General features: G+C 46.3%; 5 protein-coding genes across 5 annotated transcripts; 1 reads left to right on the top strand and 4 right to left on the bottom strand.

The window, feature by feature from the left end:
* Nucleotides 1–423: 423 nt before the first annotated feature.
* On the bottom strand, nt 424–4793 carry JR316_0011330 (Oxysterol-binding protein-like protein 1; the record flags this gene model as incomplete). The annotated part of the gene is made up of 12 exons (XM_047896987.1): nt 424–1128; nt 1197–1424; nt 1482–1604; nt 1662–1780; nt 1845–1872; nt 1936–3563; nt 3627–3770; nt 3820–4131; nt 4187–4411; nt 4469–4588; nt 4647–4691; nt 4745–4793. 12 exons carry the CDS (start codon nt 4791–4793, stop codon nt 424–426), a joined length of 3726 nt encoding a protein of 1241 aa, XP_047743396.1.
* Nucleotides 4794–5226: 433 nt separating this feature from the next.
* JR316_0011329 (uncharacterized protein) lies at nt 5227–7737 on the bottom strand (the record flags this gene model as incomplete). Its single annotated transcript, XM_047896986.1, has 8 exons — nt 5227–5242; nt 5294–5395; nt 5482–6310; nt 6370–6654; nt 6709–6933; nt 7003–7312; nt 7368–7547; nt 7696–7737. 8 exons carry the CDS (start codon nt 7735–7737, stop codon nt 5227–5229), a joined length of 1989 nt encoding a protein of 662 aa, XP_047743395.1.
* Nucleotides 7738–9908: 2171 nt separating this feature from the next.
* Nucleotides 9909–10596, top strand: JR316_0011328 (uncharacterized protein; the record flags this gene model as incomplete). The annotated part of the gene is made up of 5 exons (XM_047896985.1): nt 9909–9971; nt 10035–10044; nt 10097–10249; nt 10307–10451; nt 10503–10596. 5 exons carry the CDS (start codon nt 9909–9911, stop codon nt 10594–10596), a joined length of 465 nt encoding a protein of 154 aa, XP_047743394.1.
* A 2047-nt stretch (nt 10597–12643) lies between these two features.
* JR316_0011327 (Nucleosome assembly protein 1) lies at nt 12644–14639 on the bottom strand (the record flags this gene model as incomplete). Its single annotated transcript, XM_047896984.1, has 5 exons — nt 12644–12754; nt 12806–12937; nt 12998–13182; nt 13242–13755; nt 14280–14639. The coding sequence occupies 5 exons, from the start codon at nt 14637–14639 to the stop codon at nt 12644–12646; spliced, it is 1302 nt and encodes a 433-aa protein (XP_047743393.1).
* Nucleotides 14640–15098: 459 nt separating this feature from the next.
* On the bottom strand, nt 15099–16079 carry JR316_0011326 (uncharacterized protein; the record flags this gene model as incomplete). The annotated part of the gene is made up of 1 exon (XM_047896983.1): nt 15099–16079. The coding sequence occupies one exon, from the start codon at nt 16077–16079 to the stop codon at nt 15099–15101; it is 981 nt and encodes a 326-aa protein (XP_047743392.1).
* Between the last annotated feature and the right edge of the window lie 828 nt (nt 16080–16907).

Raw genomic sequence — 16907 nt, 5'->3', positions numbered from 1 at the left:
TCCTCCGTGATATATATCGTACAAAATACCCCTTTTTATGTCTCTAATGGAGCTCTAGACACGTCTAAGCAGTCAGCATACTTCTCACATTCTGGAAGGAATCTCAGGACAACGATGCATCGGTAGGTATCGGATGTACGCAATGTCGTCCGAGCAATACATCTATTGATGAACTTTGCCTCGTTGTGTACTTACATTGGGGAAGGGGAGATGAGAGTCGGAGGCGAGAAAAAAATGGGGGTGTAGATTTCCGGACTCGCATCCGTCTAGTACGTGTTGATTGCCTTGGTTCTCTATTGAATACATTAATAGTGGGAAATAACTGAATGCGACGGCGGGAATAGAAAATTTACAAACAGATGTGACTAGAGAGAAAGGATAAAATGGTAACCTGCAATGTCCATGTCGAACCCTCACTGGCAACTAGTATTTAGCAGTCTTCTTCAAGAGCTCAGATATAAGTGGAGGTTCCTCGATGAATATCGGGTCCACGCCCTTCCATGTAGCACCTCCTCCGTTTGCCCAAACCCTTTCCCTTTCTTCCCAATATTCGAGCTTGTGATCGTGTGTCCGTACAGGGCTCCACACCCTCTCTCCAGTGTCCCCATCTGTTTCAGCCGTGAACCACCTAGGGGTATGTGGCGCTAACTTCCCTTCCTCTCTCGCCCTCCTAATCGATCGCTGCTTTTCTTCCTGCGCCGACTTCAGATCGTTTGCCAGCTCGTATTTGCCCAACTCAAACGCTCTTTGATCAGGTCGTAGTCGACAGTCCGTGGGACACAGGAAGGGTCGGAGAGTATCCTGTGGGCAATCGTTCAATGTAATGGCAAACGGTGTAAGGTTGAACGGAGATCCAGCTGGTTTATCCGAATTTCGCCAAAGTAGGATGTATTCAGGAGCGACGGATGGAGAGTTTGGTCCTGTCATGGAGATGTCGGGGTGAAGCTGACCATTGCCAAATCCAACCTTCTTCGCCACTAGCTGGGAGTTCCATCGACCAGCGATCTCGTATGCTACTTGGCCATTGTGGTCGATAACTTGACCAGAGATCTCATAGGCATCCTTCCCTCGCCACCCACGGGGTTTGAAGGTAAGAATACATTGATCTCCGGTTCGATGATTCGTAACCTATAGATACAAAGAACCATATTTTAGTGACACACAACCCTGGATCAACATCGAGACTAAAAACATACCACCATATCTCCATAATGGTCGATCGTCGGAGACCCTAATATGAATCCAGATACGTTCGTGGTAACCTTCTTCCAACTGTAATGTTCCAAAACCTTCCCTTTGGCGAGCTCGCCTTGTGCTCTTGGATATTCGGGGGCAGCGTCTTCCGGTAATAGCAAGTTGGCATGAGCGACACCTGTGGGCCTGATCTCAAATGATTTCCCCATAAACTTGTTTTGGGCGTCAACCTGAGAAGCAAACATGATCAGTAAACATCGGAGCACGACAGACTGCAAAATACATACTTCTCCGTAGTAGTGCCATGAAGGCGATTCTGCCCAACATGCTGAAATTGGAGGATGATGGCTGACTTGCTCCGATACATAGCGGTACTGCCGATCGAGCCTCACATATTCAAATGTTTCGCTCTGGAAGGATGAGGTCATTTCAGATGAGTATTTGGGTCATAGCAGAAAGCGACGAACGAGCATAGGATTGAAAGGCTTCGCAATTCGCCCTATAGTAGAAGAATAATTTGACATCGCAAATGCAGCCACGAATGCTATGCGCCGAAGAGGATCGCTCTCATGAGCAGCGACATCCACTGAAATGGAATTGACCCGAATCAGAATCGTAAGGACTAAGGAACGAATTGTAAATTTACTCACAGCATTCCGAGAATTCCATGTCTTCTGCCTATCGAAGCGGAATAAACCACGTTAATGCCTGTCCCGTTAACGAAAAGAGAATCAAACGCACCATTCTTTGCAACATACTCGTCGGCTCGTTAAAGAACACAGGAAAACTGATCTTCGTTAAATCCTTGCCAATACTATGCTTCAAAACACTCCATAGACTTGTACTGGGGCGCTGGTCACTGCCAATTGCCAGTCTGCTACGAAGATGGGCGTAGCCTGCATACTGTTCCAAATTGGTTCCCTGAGGCAATGGACCCTTGAGAGTGGCCAAGCTCAGCAATTCGGCTGGAGATGGTTCAGCAGCTTGGGTCGGTGAGAATGACATGTCGCTTGCCGGACTCTTCAGGCCCTCGTTGATGTACAAGTTCGGAAGGTTGTTGGATTCGATGGCATCAAAGAATTCGTCTTCGTCATCAGTGTCGCGCTCGTATTCGTCATCGATGACCGAGTCTTGAGTAAGATTAATAGCTGTTGCATCGAGCGACATTGGAGATGGATGTCTGCCAATAGCAATCTCAGGGCTTCGTATTGGTGACTTCTTGGCGACTGGGTGGGGTATAGGATCGATAGGGGTAGGGGGGCTAACAGCAAAACTAGGAATGGGCAGTGGAGGCGGCGGAGAATATTTAGGGGTATTAACAATTGCAGAAGGTGGAGGAGGACCGTCCGCCTGAGGTGAAGGTGGCTCTTCAGCTAAAGGTTGTGACAGTGTCGAAGATGTCGGGGTCAGGCCCAAGGCCGTCGGTCTCTTCTTCTCGTGGAAAGAACCCATCGCGCTCGGACCGAAAACACGACTACCACGTTTCCTGCTTCTGTTCCTAAGCTCTCTCTCAAGGGTTTCACCCTCCTTAACCACAGTAGCAAGACTTTCTTCCCAGAAATGCTGGCGCGCTCTTTCCTTCTTCAGCTGTTTGGCCCACCAGTCCTCCCTTTCCCTAGTGATTTGCAAGAAGTCGTTTAAAAGATTCTGCGTTATGCGCAAGGATTCCTGGAGTGCTTGATGGCTTTCAAGTACTCGACGGGGCGTATCGCGAGTGAAAGACAGGTTCGAGGCTAATTGAGCACAAAGCTCAAGCTGAGTGGAGGTGGCGCTACCTTGAAGCTCAAAGTTTGAGTGCGGAGGTGTTTTCTCGTCGGAGTTTGCAGATGAAGAATCCTCTTCATCGTTGTCTTCCTCCCCGCCATCATTCTCGATTGTGTGATGAGATGCAGCAGAGGGTCCTACTGTGTCATTTTGCATCAGGTTTGGACTGGCATCCGCGGAGTCGATGTACGTGTACGTTGACCCTGTCATGGAATCGCGGTCTCTGCCACTGCCCCCAGGCGCACTTTTCCTCCACAGGTGGCTTGAAAGACTTTGTGATTGCATCGATGGTGTCGATTTTATCCCGCTATGTTCACTATCCGTACTTCTTCGTCTCGAAGCGTTTATTGACGAAGCGTCGCTATCAATCCCATTTTCCCGTTGTTTGAACCACTCAATGCTCTTGTTAATTGCCTCTGTCCATCGATGTGCTTCCACGGGATGATTTGCTTTCATATACCATTTTTGTGTGATAGAGTTGTGGCTTCCTTTCGAAGGCAGAGAATGCACTTCAAATCGATTACGCTCTGCAATATGAAGCACCGCAGTTTTCATCGATATTGAGCCTCGGCTAGCAACGGTTTCGTCATCTTGATGTCGGTAATCTGACAGTACATGTCGGCGGGAGATTAGTCAGGGCAAGGGTTAAGTTGAATGACATCACTAACATGAAAGCACCCCATTTCTCAGCACAAACCACCGAGTATTATAGCCTTTGGCTACATTGGTGTATTTGTTCAGATATCCTTTTAACACCGGCGGTTCCGTCAACGGAGCAGAGTTCTGAATTAAGGTCTTGTCGTGATTGGCCACTAAGAAATATCAGTTTCAATCAACACTGCCTTGTAAAAGGTAACTTACATTGCCGCAGGAAGACCCGAACGCGATCATCTTTACCAGTCCCTTCATAAGCCATTTTGCCCTTCCGATTCCGAACGAATACATCTGCGCCGGCTCTGACAGCTAGCTCGATAAGCCGGAGGTCTTTGCGTCGTGCTGCTTCATGCAAGAGAGACGTCCCCGAATCGTTGTCAAGGTATGACAGATCCACAAATTTGATTCTAGGCGATTCCAGAAATTGGATCAGGGCAGGTACTGGCGGATCATTGATTGGTGAAAAGATGTAGCTCCTCAGCAACGTTCGGTAGGTTGTATTGAGAAGAGATCGAGAATCTGAGCGCAGAACATAAATTGTTGAACAAATTCCAGGATTCAGGTATGAACACACCATCAATTGTCCGAATGACGTCTTTGTTTCTTGCCACATCTCTACAAGTCCTTCCTTGGTTATCACGTATGCTATCGTCTATGTTTTCTTGTTCCAGCAGAAGGTTGACAACGTCTGCTCTCCCAAGAGAAGCTGCCAGATGCAAAGCCGTAGTTCCAGATCCTGGTGGGTGAATGCCGTTTGGCGAGATAGCTCGATGGGCCAGAAGTAAAGCCACTGTTTGAACTGCCAAAAGAAAGAAAAGTGTAAATAGACTGCCAATGAGCTTTACTGTCAAGTTACCTGATCCGCATCTCACAGCGAGATGCAATGCTGCTGCGCCAGTATCGATGTCTCCATCCACACTCTTTCGCTTGTCTTTACTGATTTCGGCGAGAAATGGGTGGATTACGGACGGGTCCCCTATCGCAAGTCTGCTATCAGCAAGATACGTTGGTCGTCTTGCCAAAATGGTGCTGACCGTTTCGAAGAGCCGCCAACAACTTGACCTGGTAGAGTGGTTCGACTAGGCATGACGCGTCAATGAATGAACCAAATGTGCCAAAAGTAAAAGCATACCGTTTGCAATTATTTCTGCATTGGACGTATGAGGCGTTGCCTCCGCCATTCGGTTAGGGGAACGTTTGTGATATAGTACAAGAACAAGAGGGGCGAGACATTAAGATATTTGTCGTCCTTGGGGTAAAGGTTCCCACGCCCAACATTACAATTGCTTCATTCATGCAATTACATTTAAATTGTTTGTACTATATAAACACTCGTGTAACTACTGGTATAATCTGAAAGATAATCGCCAAGCTCAAATAAATCAAAAAAGAGGAGCAATCAACAAGGTGCAGTTGGCCCAGGAAGAGGGCCATTAAAACACCGCGTAAAGGAGTCCTCGATCACAGCCCTGAGTACCCCTAAGAAATGGTATAAGCAAACCAAGCTCTAGGTGCTAAAGGCGTATCTAAGCCGCCTGGTGCCCCAGCTTTCCAATGGAACATATATAGTATACCAGCCTGATCCAGTCAGCACTATTTCTGAGGGCATCGCTCTCAAACTGCTTTGATGCTAAAAATATGGTCAGGAAGTGAGTTCTGTTAATAGGTGTGTTGAACTCACTCGGCAGCTGCTATAATTTGATCGACAATGGTCTGCGCAGCAGTTGTATCAGCAGCAGGACAGAGGAGATCGCTAACAATGTCCCGGGTGGCCACCACGCCTCTGCGAACCGGAAGCAAAGGGAGTAAACTCCGTCGAGTTTGAGGAGCATCGCCGAAGCATTTCTACACGACCAAACGCATAAGTACCTCGCCTCGTAGCGAGAAGAATCGTAACTGACCTTGAAAAGCTCGAACTTCTTGCTGAACAACGACACCTTGGTTCCCGTGTTGAAAAGTTCAAAAAAATTGGCGTCAGCACCGGCGTTCACGTCCAGCCCTGCACCTATTTCGACGCATCCTGAGAAAGAGCCGGATCCTTCTGTACCACCAGTCGCAGTAGATGCTGGAGCAGATGCTGTGTTTGTACCGGTGGCAGTGGCCTTCATGAGTTTGGAGGTCGTCTCAAGTTCCAAGCCCCTACTTGAACTCGAATATGGAGAAGGAAGATTTCCTCCCCATATCGTACCAGGGGTGGCTGAGGCACTCGTCGAATATCCAGATGGTGTACCGTTTAATATAATTGTGGTCGCCGCGGGATGCTTTTGGTCCCAGGTCGTTGGCGTAGCTGAGGGAGTCGTCCAGTGTCCAGCCTTCTCTGTAACAGTTACCGTGACCACAGATGGACCTTCCATCATCGTTCTGGTTGAGGGCACCTTCTCGTCCACAATCGTACTAGAAACCTTTTCGTCTGGCATCAACGGTGGGCTCCAAAAGTAGTGACCAGGTTGAGTGGCCCCACGAATTTGCATGATACCCTTCTTCGACTTTTCCGCTGGCGAAGAAACGTTGAGAATCGGGATATCCTCAGCAGCTGCTTCCAGTCCAAGCGTCAACGACGCACTACCATCCAATTCAACGAAAATGCTTGCTTTGGCGACATCGTTGAGAGCCGATAGGCCGAGGTTGAGGCTGGGAATGAGATGGGCTTCAAGGGTGCCAGTAGCTTTAGCATTAGGGCTTGCAGATAGTTTGAGGGCTGGAAAAGAGCAAAGATAAATACCATGAAGTAATGCTTGAGTCAGTAAAAAAGCATACGTGTATTTCCAGCATTAAACGATCCACCAGATGGCCTGTTGCTGTTGGGAGGGAAGACGAGCTGGGCATTATCAACCTTATAATTGACGCCAACCGTCAGGCCTAGATCAACATCCAGTTTGGCAATTGCCTGTGCGTTGACTTCAAAGGTTGGGCCAATCGTAAGAATACCAGGGAAATCAATGCCGCCAATAGGAACAGTCAGGAGGTTGATTTTTCCAGAATCTAGAGTGCCGGTAACTCCAGCGGCGACGTCGACGGAGCCATTCAATTCAGCAGACATACCTAAAACCAACTAAGTAAATATAGGAACCACAATGGTCAAACCAAATCACATACTAGTAATAATAGCAAATTCTTGGATCACAGGGGGAACGAAGATGCCACTAGCAGCAATACCGATGGTGATGTTAGCTTGCGCATCGGTGGTGACGTCGATCTTAAGGCTTGCATCTACTGGAGGACACGATACTTTCTGGTCAATCAAGTTGAAGGTCTTGTTGACACTGATTGGGTCGAGTGCCGTCGATTTGTCGACGTTGAAGTTGTTCAGCGACGCGATAGCTAATTAAAATAACAATGCAAAGAGTTGAACGATAGACCAAATAATTGCAATGAAAGGAAGTTTCTCACATCCGAGTGTATTTGTTATGAAATCCGAAAAACCGCGTTGGGCGATACGACTTGGTCTACGGGGTCTGGATGTATCAACTTGAACATTTCCGGCAGCACCGGGGAAATTTGCAGCTTGAATAGCAAAATTGACAGCCCTGTTCTTCCTTTTTGACACATCCACAGAATCGAATTTGGTAGTAAGCCGAAGGGCCTTCACTTGCGATGCAGACCCATCGCGACGAGAAAGGGAGGCAGCGAGGTTTGGAGGAATAGATTGATCCTCCGAGACCCAAGAATCTGTTACAACGGCGAAAGCACTGCGACCACACTATCATGGCTAGCTAAGAAAACATTAACAAGAGGGGATGATACAGAAAACATACATTTTCGGGCAAACGAACAATCTTTCCCTCGGCTCCACTGTTGAAAAGACGAGAGCAATCAACTGAGCTGTCCTCCTTGCATACAATTCGAATATCTTGATCCAGAGCTTCAGGAGAGCAATCAATAATTTCCCAACCAGCTGCTGTTGTAATATCTCCAATGTCATTTTTGGACCCCCACTGTGTTCGAGGTTAGTATTTTTCTGCTGTCCATGAAAGTTGGCAGCTTACGATTTTCAATGTTCCAGAAGCGGATCCAGATGAAGAAGGCAGGTCTAAAAGCAGATAAGTTGTATATCAAGGCAAGATGTCCCTGTTTATGACGCACCATATTCACAAACGCCAGAGAGACAAGGTTTGGACCAGTCATTAGTGGCCAATACGCTGGTCAAGAAGAGAGAAAGAAGGCTGAAAGTTTGAGGATACATGAAAAGGAGTGTCCGGCAACAAAAATATGAAGTATAACGAAAAGAAAGTGGTAGACCGACCCGGGTCAACTGGAAAAAGGTAAAGAAGGAAGAGAACGGAACAAAATGAGATAGAGAAGCGCGTCATTTCGCCCACATCTTATAGGCATATGGGTTGCCAGGAGCCTTGAAAATCCTTGTCCTCGCAACACAACAATCTCACACTTACTGAGATGTCAAAATCACAAATGCAGTCAATAAAATTGTATAACACGAATGGTCACTGTCGATGGAGAGGAGTGAACAGCCTGTTTCGTGATGAAGACAGACCTCTTCGCGAATTTCTTGATCGTTGTCTTCCGGCTGATCAAAAAGAACTGGTGGCGGAGAGTCTTGGCAGTGAATAACTCCAGCAAAAACATAGGTACCGCGTTTTAGCCGATGACTTGTAGGGAATTCAACACTTGCTCAGTCCATGATGAGACTTCTGTGAGTGATGTTAACTTGCATGCGCATATCAGCATCAATAAGAAGACTATAATCTCTCAGATACTGACCTTATGGTTTGGACGAGCCAAGTAAGCGTAGAATTTGTGTTAGATCTCATGAACTTTGTGAATGGAAGATTAGAGGATCTCTTCAACATGTACGTCACATTTTCAGGAGCAACCAAACATGAGAGTTGTCCGGATAGTAGAACAAGACGCTCTGGGAATATGCAGCGGGTGACCAAAATTAACGCCCTGGCGTAGCGCCAAAAAGTTGCTTTTCTTAGAAAATCACACCGATGACAGGTGAACAAGGGCAGACCGGATATTTGTGGATCTCACCTGAACATTCATTGTACTTGTGTACCTGGTGAATATGGAAGAAAGTGAAGTTGAGTGCGACCTTGAAGCCGAGTTTGTCGTCGTCGTAACTGGGTCAGCATGTTACTACTCACGGTTCCGACTCGTCTGCTTATTCCGATGGATCGCACCACATAGTAAACATGATGCTTACTTCGAAAGTATAGATTCTTGGTTTTTCCTGGGTAAAGGTGGCGTTCAACGTCAACCCTAGGGCCTCTATGTTCGGCGTTGGGAATTGTAAATATCAAAGTCTTCTGCAAGGAGGGAGTAGGGAATCGTGACGTTGTCGTGACAGCGATTCCTGACAAATCATATTTTGAACTCCGAAGCTATTTTTGATATCCGATTAGAGTCCGACTGATCCGTCCAAATATGATTCACACCGTGACAAGCCTGCATCTTTCCGATCTTTTCTGCTACAAATAACCTACTTGCCCATCGACTTTCAACATTACAGTAAATGTTACCTCTAAAGACGCGCTACGTTCGAATCCAATTTGAAGAGGCACCGTGATATTGTTTTGGATTGAAACCTTGCTTCGCCCCCGATTGACAATTCATTGACAGTACGCCACCCACTTGCGCAAACCCCGTTAAAGATCGATGCATCCAGCCAGTTTGTTAGCGCTTTGAATCCTTGAATATATTTAAATTTGAACACGATCAGTACCCTACTGTCCTGCCCCAGACCAATCATCTCATTTTGTCAGTAACCAGGTTTTGCTCCTTGAAAGAGAATCAAGACGGGACAAGACGGGTACACGTGTCGAATAATACTGCGATCGTAGACCCATCCTGTCCAGAAACCCCGACCGTCGACAAGACCTGGCGCAGCAACCAAGGATCTTCCGGAATTAACGCACCACTGTTCTATCGCCGAAACGTCAAAAGATGTATCCTAAATATAAACCCTGTTCACAGCCCAGCCTCCTACATTCTTCAGGGAAAAAATGGAAAATTAACATACACTTTATCACAGCTGATCGTTATGTTTTGGTGGACGCTAAAGGCCGTTTTCATGGCAGCCATCCGCATAGTACGCAGATCATGTACAACTGACATATTCAAGTGCTGTTGAGTCACCGTTGCCCCGAATCTCACCATCTAATCACGGCGGAGACAGGCGGAGACGCAATCAAATACTTATATGTTTTAGCCACCAAGGTGTACTCCATGCGTTGTGCAGGAAAATAAAACGGCAAACTCTTTCATTTTTTACCCACACATTCCCTTTCGACGACCGTCATCTTTCCCCAAAACACTTTCTCGCTCAGTCTCTTATCATGTCTGTTCCCGTCGATCCGGGCGTAGACATGAAGCTCCTACACAGTATACGATTTGTATCGGTAGGTTTATATACTGTGTTGACTGCTCTTTGCATGAAATCTTAACCTGTATTGATTGCATAGTATTTCGATGGTCAGTTATGCCTTCCATGCATAAAATTAACGGAATCTTATGATGCATTTAGTTATTGCTGCCGCACTGTATATATGGGACTACTTAATAACCTTCGACATGGAGGTTGATCTAGTATGGAGATCGAAATGGAACACTATGAAAGTGCTATTTCTCGTCCAACGGTATCTCCCATTCGCAGACACCGTTTTCCTTGTTCTCTTCCGTGAGTGCCCACATTCCTACCTGGCCCACGTTTTCCTCATACTGTTTCGTTTCACAGAGAAAGTTGGTCGCAACTTGTCTATCTCAGACTGTCAGCAGGTCTATCAAGCACTGGGATGTCCGTTCATATTGAAACAAACACGTGAAGAGTCCGCTGATCTCAGGTGTAGGGATGATGCTATTGGGGACAGCGTTATGCGAAAGTACGCTTCGTTGATTGTGCAAAATTCAGCTTGCTAACTTTTCTCTCATAGTACTTCTCGGTCTACGAGCATGGGGCGTCTGGAACCGCGAGCCCCGCGCAACTATCATCTTGTGCACGACCTTTATCGTATTATGGGTTCCTGATTTCGGCTACATGGCGAAATTTCTGAGCTCATTGATATGTATGAGATACCGCACAGCATATTTCAAGGTTCAACCACTGACATTCCACCCATCTGGCTGGTTAATCACATAGTTGGGCCTCCTCCATACCCACATTTTCTAGGCTGCCTTCTCCTGAACGCTGAGGAAATATTATTCGCCTGTTTCGTAACCATTATGGTTTGGGATACAGGTCCGTACTATACCCACACATCCATTCAACAGTTGCCATTGAGCGTGCCGCCGCGTGATTGACGCGATCTGCATCCAGTGATATTTATCTTCATGGTGATACCAGGATTTCAGGCATGTGAGTGAGTCCCTTAATCCAAACGACTACCCAGGATTACCCCCGTTTATCACTTGTATCCCTCGCCCAAAAGTACTAACGACTCTTCGATGCTTAACATATTAATAGATCAACATGGAGGGAATTCTGCGCTATTCTACGTTGTGTATCGCGATGGTGAGTTCTCAGAAAACATCTCCTCGATGGCCGATTTTTGGCGTTATATTATTATTATATACTGAAACTATCCATCAAGGCGTTATGTACTACCTTTATCAAGTTGGTCAGTTCTATTTTGTTCCATTTTTCAGGCGGTTCCGTCGAGGCAAAGGCTCACACCGTCCCTAGCTCTATCGTGTATAAACGTAGTCGCCATCAGAACTTTTCCTGTAACGAGCCACTATTTTAATCATACTAACGACAACTAACGCGACTCTTTGCCCAATTCCACAGCCAGGAACTCATTACCTGTTTCTTTCGTATGTCACCTAATCTAGTATTACCCTCCTCGTAAATCTTATTGCATACATCATCAACCACCAGCATACAACGATCTCTGCATGCTATCCTCGCAAGCCGTGTGCTCCTCCACATCCGTTGTCAATTCATGGCCGAACGGAACAACTTATCCATAGTAGCGAACGGCCAACAAGGAAACAACATCAGTGACTTTCATATCATCTCCACTCACACTCAGGTCTATGACGAGCCAAGTGATAATCAAAATCGCAATCAAATCCAAACACTCGTTATTCGTAGAAACAGCTCGTGTATTTTACCCACCGCCATCAGGACTAGGAGGGTCAGTAGATAATACTTGCGTGAATTAGTTTACGGGTTGGGCTACGCTTAACCTCCCTGTACTATGTATACCCTGTACTAGCTTGTCTGCTTAATGCTTGTACTATGTAAATTATTTAGCTCAGTTACCAGTATAACGATACATGTACATATATTTTGTACGGCATTTTGAAACCTATAGCGGTTTTGCCTCGTCTATCATTTCAGGATTGATTTAAATCCTTGAGCATTGAAACTATACAACACGGGAAACGTAAATTTGGGACAATGATGTGCAGACTCTTTCATATTTTGCAAAAAAAAAAAAAAAAACAGAACCAAGACTATTAAAAAAAGGAGAGAAAATGATCCGTCATGCCAAAAAAAAAAAAAACCAGAAGAAGCAAATGAAGAGCAGAGAAAGTAATTAAAAGAGGGCAGATTCAAGATTATCACGTATGAAGAGTGGCCACAACAGTCGTACACCATGAAGTTCCACTGACACGCTGAACTGAAACTTGAAAAGTAAAAAAGTAAATTCAGGCCATACGGAAAAGAGACTCCATATAAAATATATAATTTCAAAGGGCTAACACGAAACGCGTTTGGTTGAGTTAATCGGAATGAGGTGAGAAAATTTAGGAAAAACGGAACGGAACGGGAAGGGAAGCATTAATTGTTTGAGAGAGCAATTCATGGACAAAAGATATAGAAGGCAAACAAAAAAACAAGGGACGGTTGTCCGCAAAAAGGGATGAATGTATGGTATGTCGGCATATAAAAAGTGGTGGAACATGTGTAGGATTTTCGACAAGCGACAGATGACAGGAAGACTGGAAGATATTGACAACACACCACCCGCTTGACGCGTTATGCGCCGGTTCGGCTAATGAAAGTGCCCTAAGTCCCCGAGGCCAACACCATCGTGGCTCAGTCGAGACGATACCGACATCCTGGCAGTTACTGGTTCTTGCATTCCTCTGGGTTCACCTTGTCACCTCCAGCGGCACCACCACGGCCTTTCTGCGGCGCACGCCGACGACCCGGGACATCGTTGTCTGAGTCAGAGTCCTACAAGCAGTGTGAATGGCTTGTTCAAAATCGAATGGAAAATGTACGCACATCTTCGTATCGGTTCTCATCGTCATCGTCATCACCGTCTTCTGAGTCCTCATAGTCATCCTCGTCCTCGTCATCCATGATTTCATACTCGAGGGCTTTTCCAGTGAAGTAGTCGATGGCACGAGGAATAATCTAAGAGGCAGGTGTCAGTATTCAGTAGCAACGATGAAAGCTGCAGAAACACAAAAGCACCTTCTCCTTCAGATCTTCACCGATCTGGTAATCCTCCTCGAGTTTCTCCTCAAGTTCCTGCAGTTCGTCGTCTTCGTAGTCCCCATTTTCGATAGCCTCTTCTGTGGGAGGAACGGGCGGCGAGAAGAAGTTGAAGAAGGATTCAGTGGGGCGAGCTTTGCGGACTAGACGGGTTCGGTTTGTGTCTTGAAAAACGATATGGAAATAAGGATTTGCGTCTAGATAAGAAGAAAATTTGACGCACTCTTATTTCTCTGTTTCTTGATCTCGAACTCCTTCGTCAGATCCTTGTCCTCCTTCCACTTGATGTTGGTTCCGAGGGCACGATCGTAAACGAAATCGCCCGAGTATCCGACCTCTTCCTGGTAGAGATAAGTCTTTTCAAGAACCTCATTTGTAAAGTAATCGTTCTTTTCGAATTCGAAGATGATCTTGAAGCCGGGCTTGCCTAATGTCTCCTTGGGGGCTTCATCGCCTTCTTTGAGGTATTCCAAACGCACATCAACGAGGTGCTTGAGAGCATCGGCATCGCGATCGGTGATCATATCACTCAGGCCAACATGGTTCCTGAGAGCAGTGAGCCAGAACTCAGGAATACCGGAAGGCGAAGGTTTGACATCCTTGGGCAGGGGAGCGTAGTCTTCATCTTCTTTTACGGAAGCTTCTTCCCCGGCCTCGATCTCCTCGGTGGTAGCAGCAGCTTTACCGGCAATGATTGCACTGCGGCGTTCGTAGAGGGGTTTCTGGAGCTCCAAGTACTGAAATTGAGGTTAGTGAAAGGTTCCAACATATGAATGGGCGAGAAGATGGAAATGGAACCATCAAATATACGGTTGTGTAGGAAAGGTAAAAAATAATCCGAAAAGTTAACGGGGAAAGGTGGCCTAATTTAGGCTTCACAGGAATAGTAGACACCCAACGCTATGCTGAGCAGCAGGGCCAACTGATCGCATAATGGACAATCACAGGCATGAACCGTGGAATCCCGATGATAGTGGAGAATGTTTCCAGGCTCCATAGATTGGCCTGATCGCAAAAAAGAGGTAAAAAAGAAGGAAATTGGTGACAAAGCGCTGGGGCAGCTATCGCAACGAATTTCATCACATCGCGATATTTCAGATAATCAGCCATATCTCTCCCCCCAAAGGTGAGAAATCAGGATGACCTCCATGCCGCAGATCGACCTGATTGTCGATTTGCCCTGCATCGATGGATGAAGACAGAAGGAGAATGATCGAAGAAAAAAGATGAAAAATAAGAAAAAATGGAAGGAGATAACTACCTTCTTCTCCAACTCCAGGCACTCCTTCTTGTATTGGTTGTGCAGCTCATTTTGCTTGACCTGGACTCCCTTGAGTGCCTCAACATTCAACTTGATCTCCACTGGCAGGCTCTCGATATATCCCGAGCTCTTTCCAAGCAGATCAGCGAGCTTTCCTTGCACCATTCCAAGCATGTGCTGTTCGAGACCAGCCAGAGACGGTCCCTCATCCTCAGCAGCTTCGCCCTCGTTGTCCTCCGTGATGTCTGGGACCGTCGGCCTCGAAAGACCCAGTGCGATAGGCGCCTGGTTCAACGGCGTATTTTGGGGGGTAGGCGCTGTGACATTGGCGGCACCAGAGATGGGAACGGTAGAAGACATCGTGAGCGAAGGGTCGTAAGTTTAGAAACAAAAGAAAATAAAATCGGTGGAAAAAAAGTAGAAGATCAGAATCATCTGCACGGAATCAATTTTAAGCGGAGTTTCGGCATGCTCCGTGGTAACGTCGGGAATCGCATGTGTGAGTTTGAAAATTGAAATTATTTGAAAAACAACAAAGTGCATCAAGAAAATCGATTTTTACCCAAGAACGTAGTAAATTTATGGACGTAGAGGTTTAAGGCTCCACCAGACAAGAAGGTCATTGATGATAGTTGATACACAAAAATAGAACAGGTCTGACTACTACTTAGTACAAAAATGAGAGCGATGCACTGGTAATGGAGGTACTAAAGCATAGGTTACTATAATGATAAAAGATAAAAGGAGAGAGAAGACGAGAACGAGCGTGTGGTCATAACTATAAAAACCACTGAAAGTAGATTCCACACGAAGCACAAATCAATAAAGCTTGACAGGGAGAAATATGAGAGGTTTCCGAGATACCAAACGAAGTCCTGATCCATTATAGAACATCGTCAATACGCCGCCATCTGCGACTCTGCTATCCGTGCAAAATTCGAATCTGGAATCTAGAACATTACCCAGGGCGCGATTGTTGGCATTGACATACACAGTGGGCAGAATGAGCTCAACAAGTTTCGGAAATATTGATACCATCCCGCTTTGGATGGCCACGGCCGTGTTAAGAATCGTCGCAGGACTCACAGAACGCGTGGGCGTGGTCAAAGTCAGCGTAGCAATTGAGGTATTCTGCTGGAGTTCAACCAAAATGGGGTCGATCGTGTCCTGAAAATCGAGGCTCAGAGTCACCTCCTCCAGATCCCTCAAAGCTTCACGCGAACCGACAAGAAAATTAACAATGTTTTCAGATGCTCGTGCGATATGCTGAGGAATCGATCTCCACTTTGTACTGTATGGCCCACGGACCGTCAAGCGGGAGATATTATTGAGGTGCGAGACTGCCAAAAGACTTCGTCTAGATATACCATCCAATGCAAAGGTCACAGAGGCCTTGTACGGGGTACGGGTAAATGCTGATGGCTTATTTCGGAGCGGAACTGGGGAACCGAGCGACGTTTGGGTGTACTCCAGGTACCTTTCCGGGTCTACAAGCCGAACACGGAATGTAACGGTAAGATTCAGACGTCCTTCGATTTCGTCGTGCAGTCTGCGGGACCATGTCCCCAAAAATGCGGTTACGTTGACGGATTGCAGATAGGGATGACGAAGGATGTGCATTTCCACAAATTCCAACAACGCATACTCGTCAGCGGGAACCAGGGTGGGTCCAATTTTGATATGCAGGACGTGCTTGTCCGTCGCATGGGTTACTGAGCGGTCGTCACACACTTCATCGAGCCAAAGCTGGAATTGCGTCTCCATCCGCGAAATTCCAAATTCCACCCAAGTGTGGGTCATTTTTAGAGGAAGGAGAACAGTGCCCTCCGTTTCTTCCTCACGGCTTTTTATATCATGATTAAAGATGACGACGCTTGACTCGGGAGCCTTGACACAAAGAACACGGACGCCGAAAATTTTTCTTCCCGTCAGACTTGAGAGTTTGCCGTCGATCGTTCCTCATTTTGCACTGCATTTTAGATGTCATTGTATGCTGAAAAGAAAGACGATGAATGAGCTGTACCGACTCAAAACAATGAGGGCTCCCGATTAAAGGGATGTAACCTCCTTGAAATCCTCGTGTCCCGTTTGTCATGGCTAAGAATGCAGAAGAGAGCCACTTCCACAAGCCGCTGCCCATACTCGACTTGATGAAAGAAAAATCTGAGTCGTATTATCTCGTTTCCTGGAGCTTTTTTCAACACGTCCAGCCACTGTCGCAAGAGAACTAGAGGTGTTCTCGTTATTGGGGAGGATTTGTTACGGAGAGCAAGGGGGAAAGAGTCGACTGCTTCTCATTGACGCACAATTTATACAGAGAGACATAGTAAGAAAGTTCATCCGAAATTGCCCAGAGCGAGATCATTGTACCAAAGGAAACCTTTATGACTTCACTGGGGTGCATCCGGATGTCCGAGGCGTGATCCAATTCTTCTCCAAAGGGCCATTTCAGGAACCTGGAGGAAACTAAAGAAGAACAAAGGTGAAGGATGTCCTAGGTCCTACAGAAGGTTTTTCTCGTTTGCCTATCAACCATCAACAATGCACTGCACCTGCACTGCGCAGATTATCCTCAACCCTTAGCAGGGAGCACTTTCATTTGGCATACTTAAGATGACTCAAGAATTG

The sequence above is a fragment of the Psilocybe cubensis genome, chromosome 11, assembly GCF_017499595.1.
Source record: "Psilocybe cubensis strain MGC-MH-2018 chromosome 11, whole genome shotgun sequence".
Taxonomy (NCBI): Eukaryota; Fungi; Basidiomycota; class Agaricomycetes; order Agaricales; family Agrocybaceae; genus Psilocybe; species Psilocybe cubensis.
This window is presented reverse-complemented; position numbering and strand designations above follow the sequence as displayed.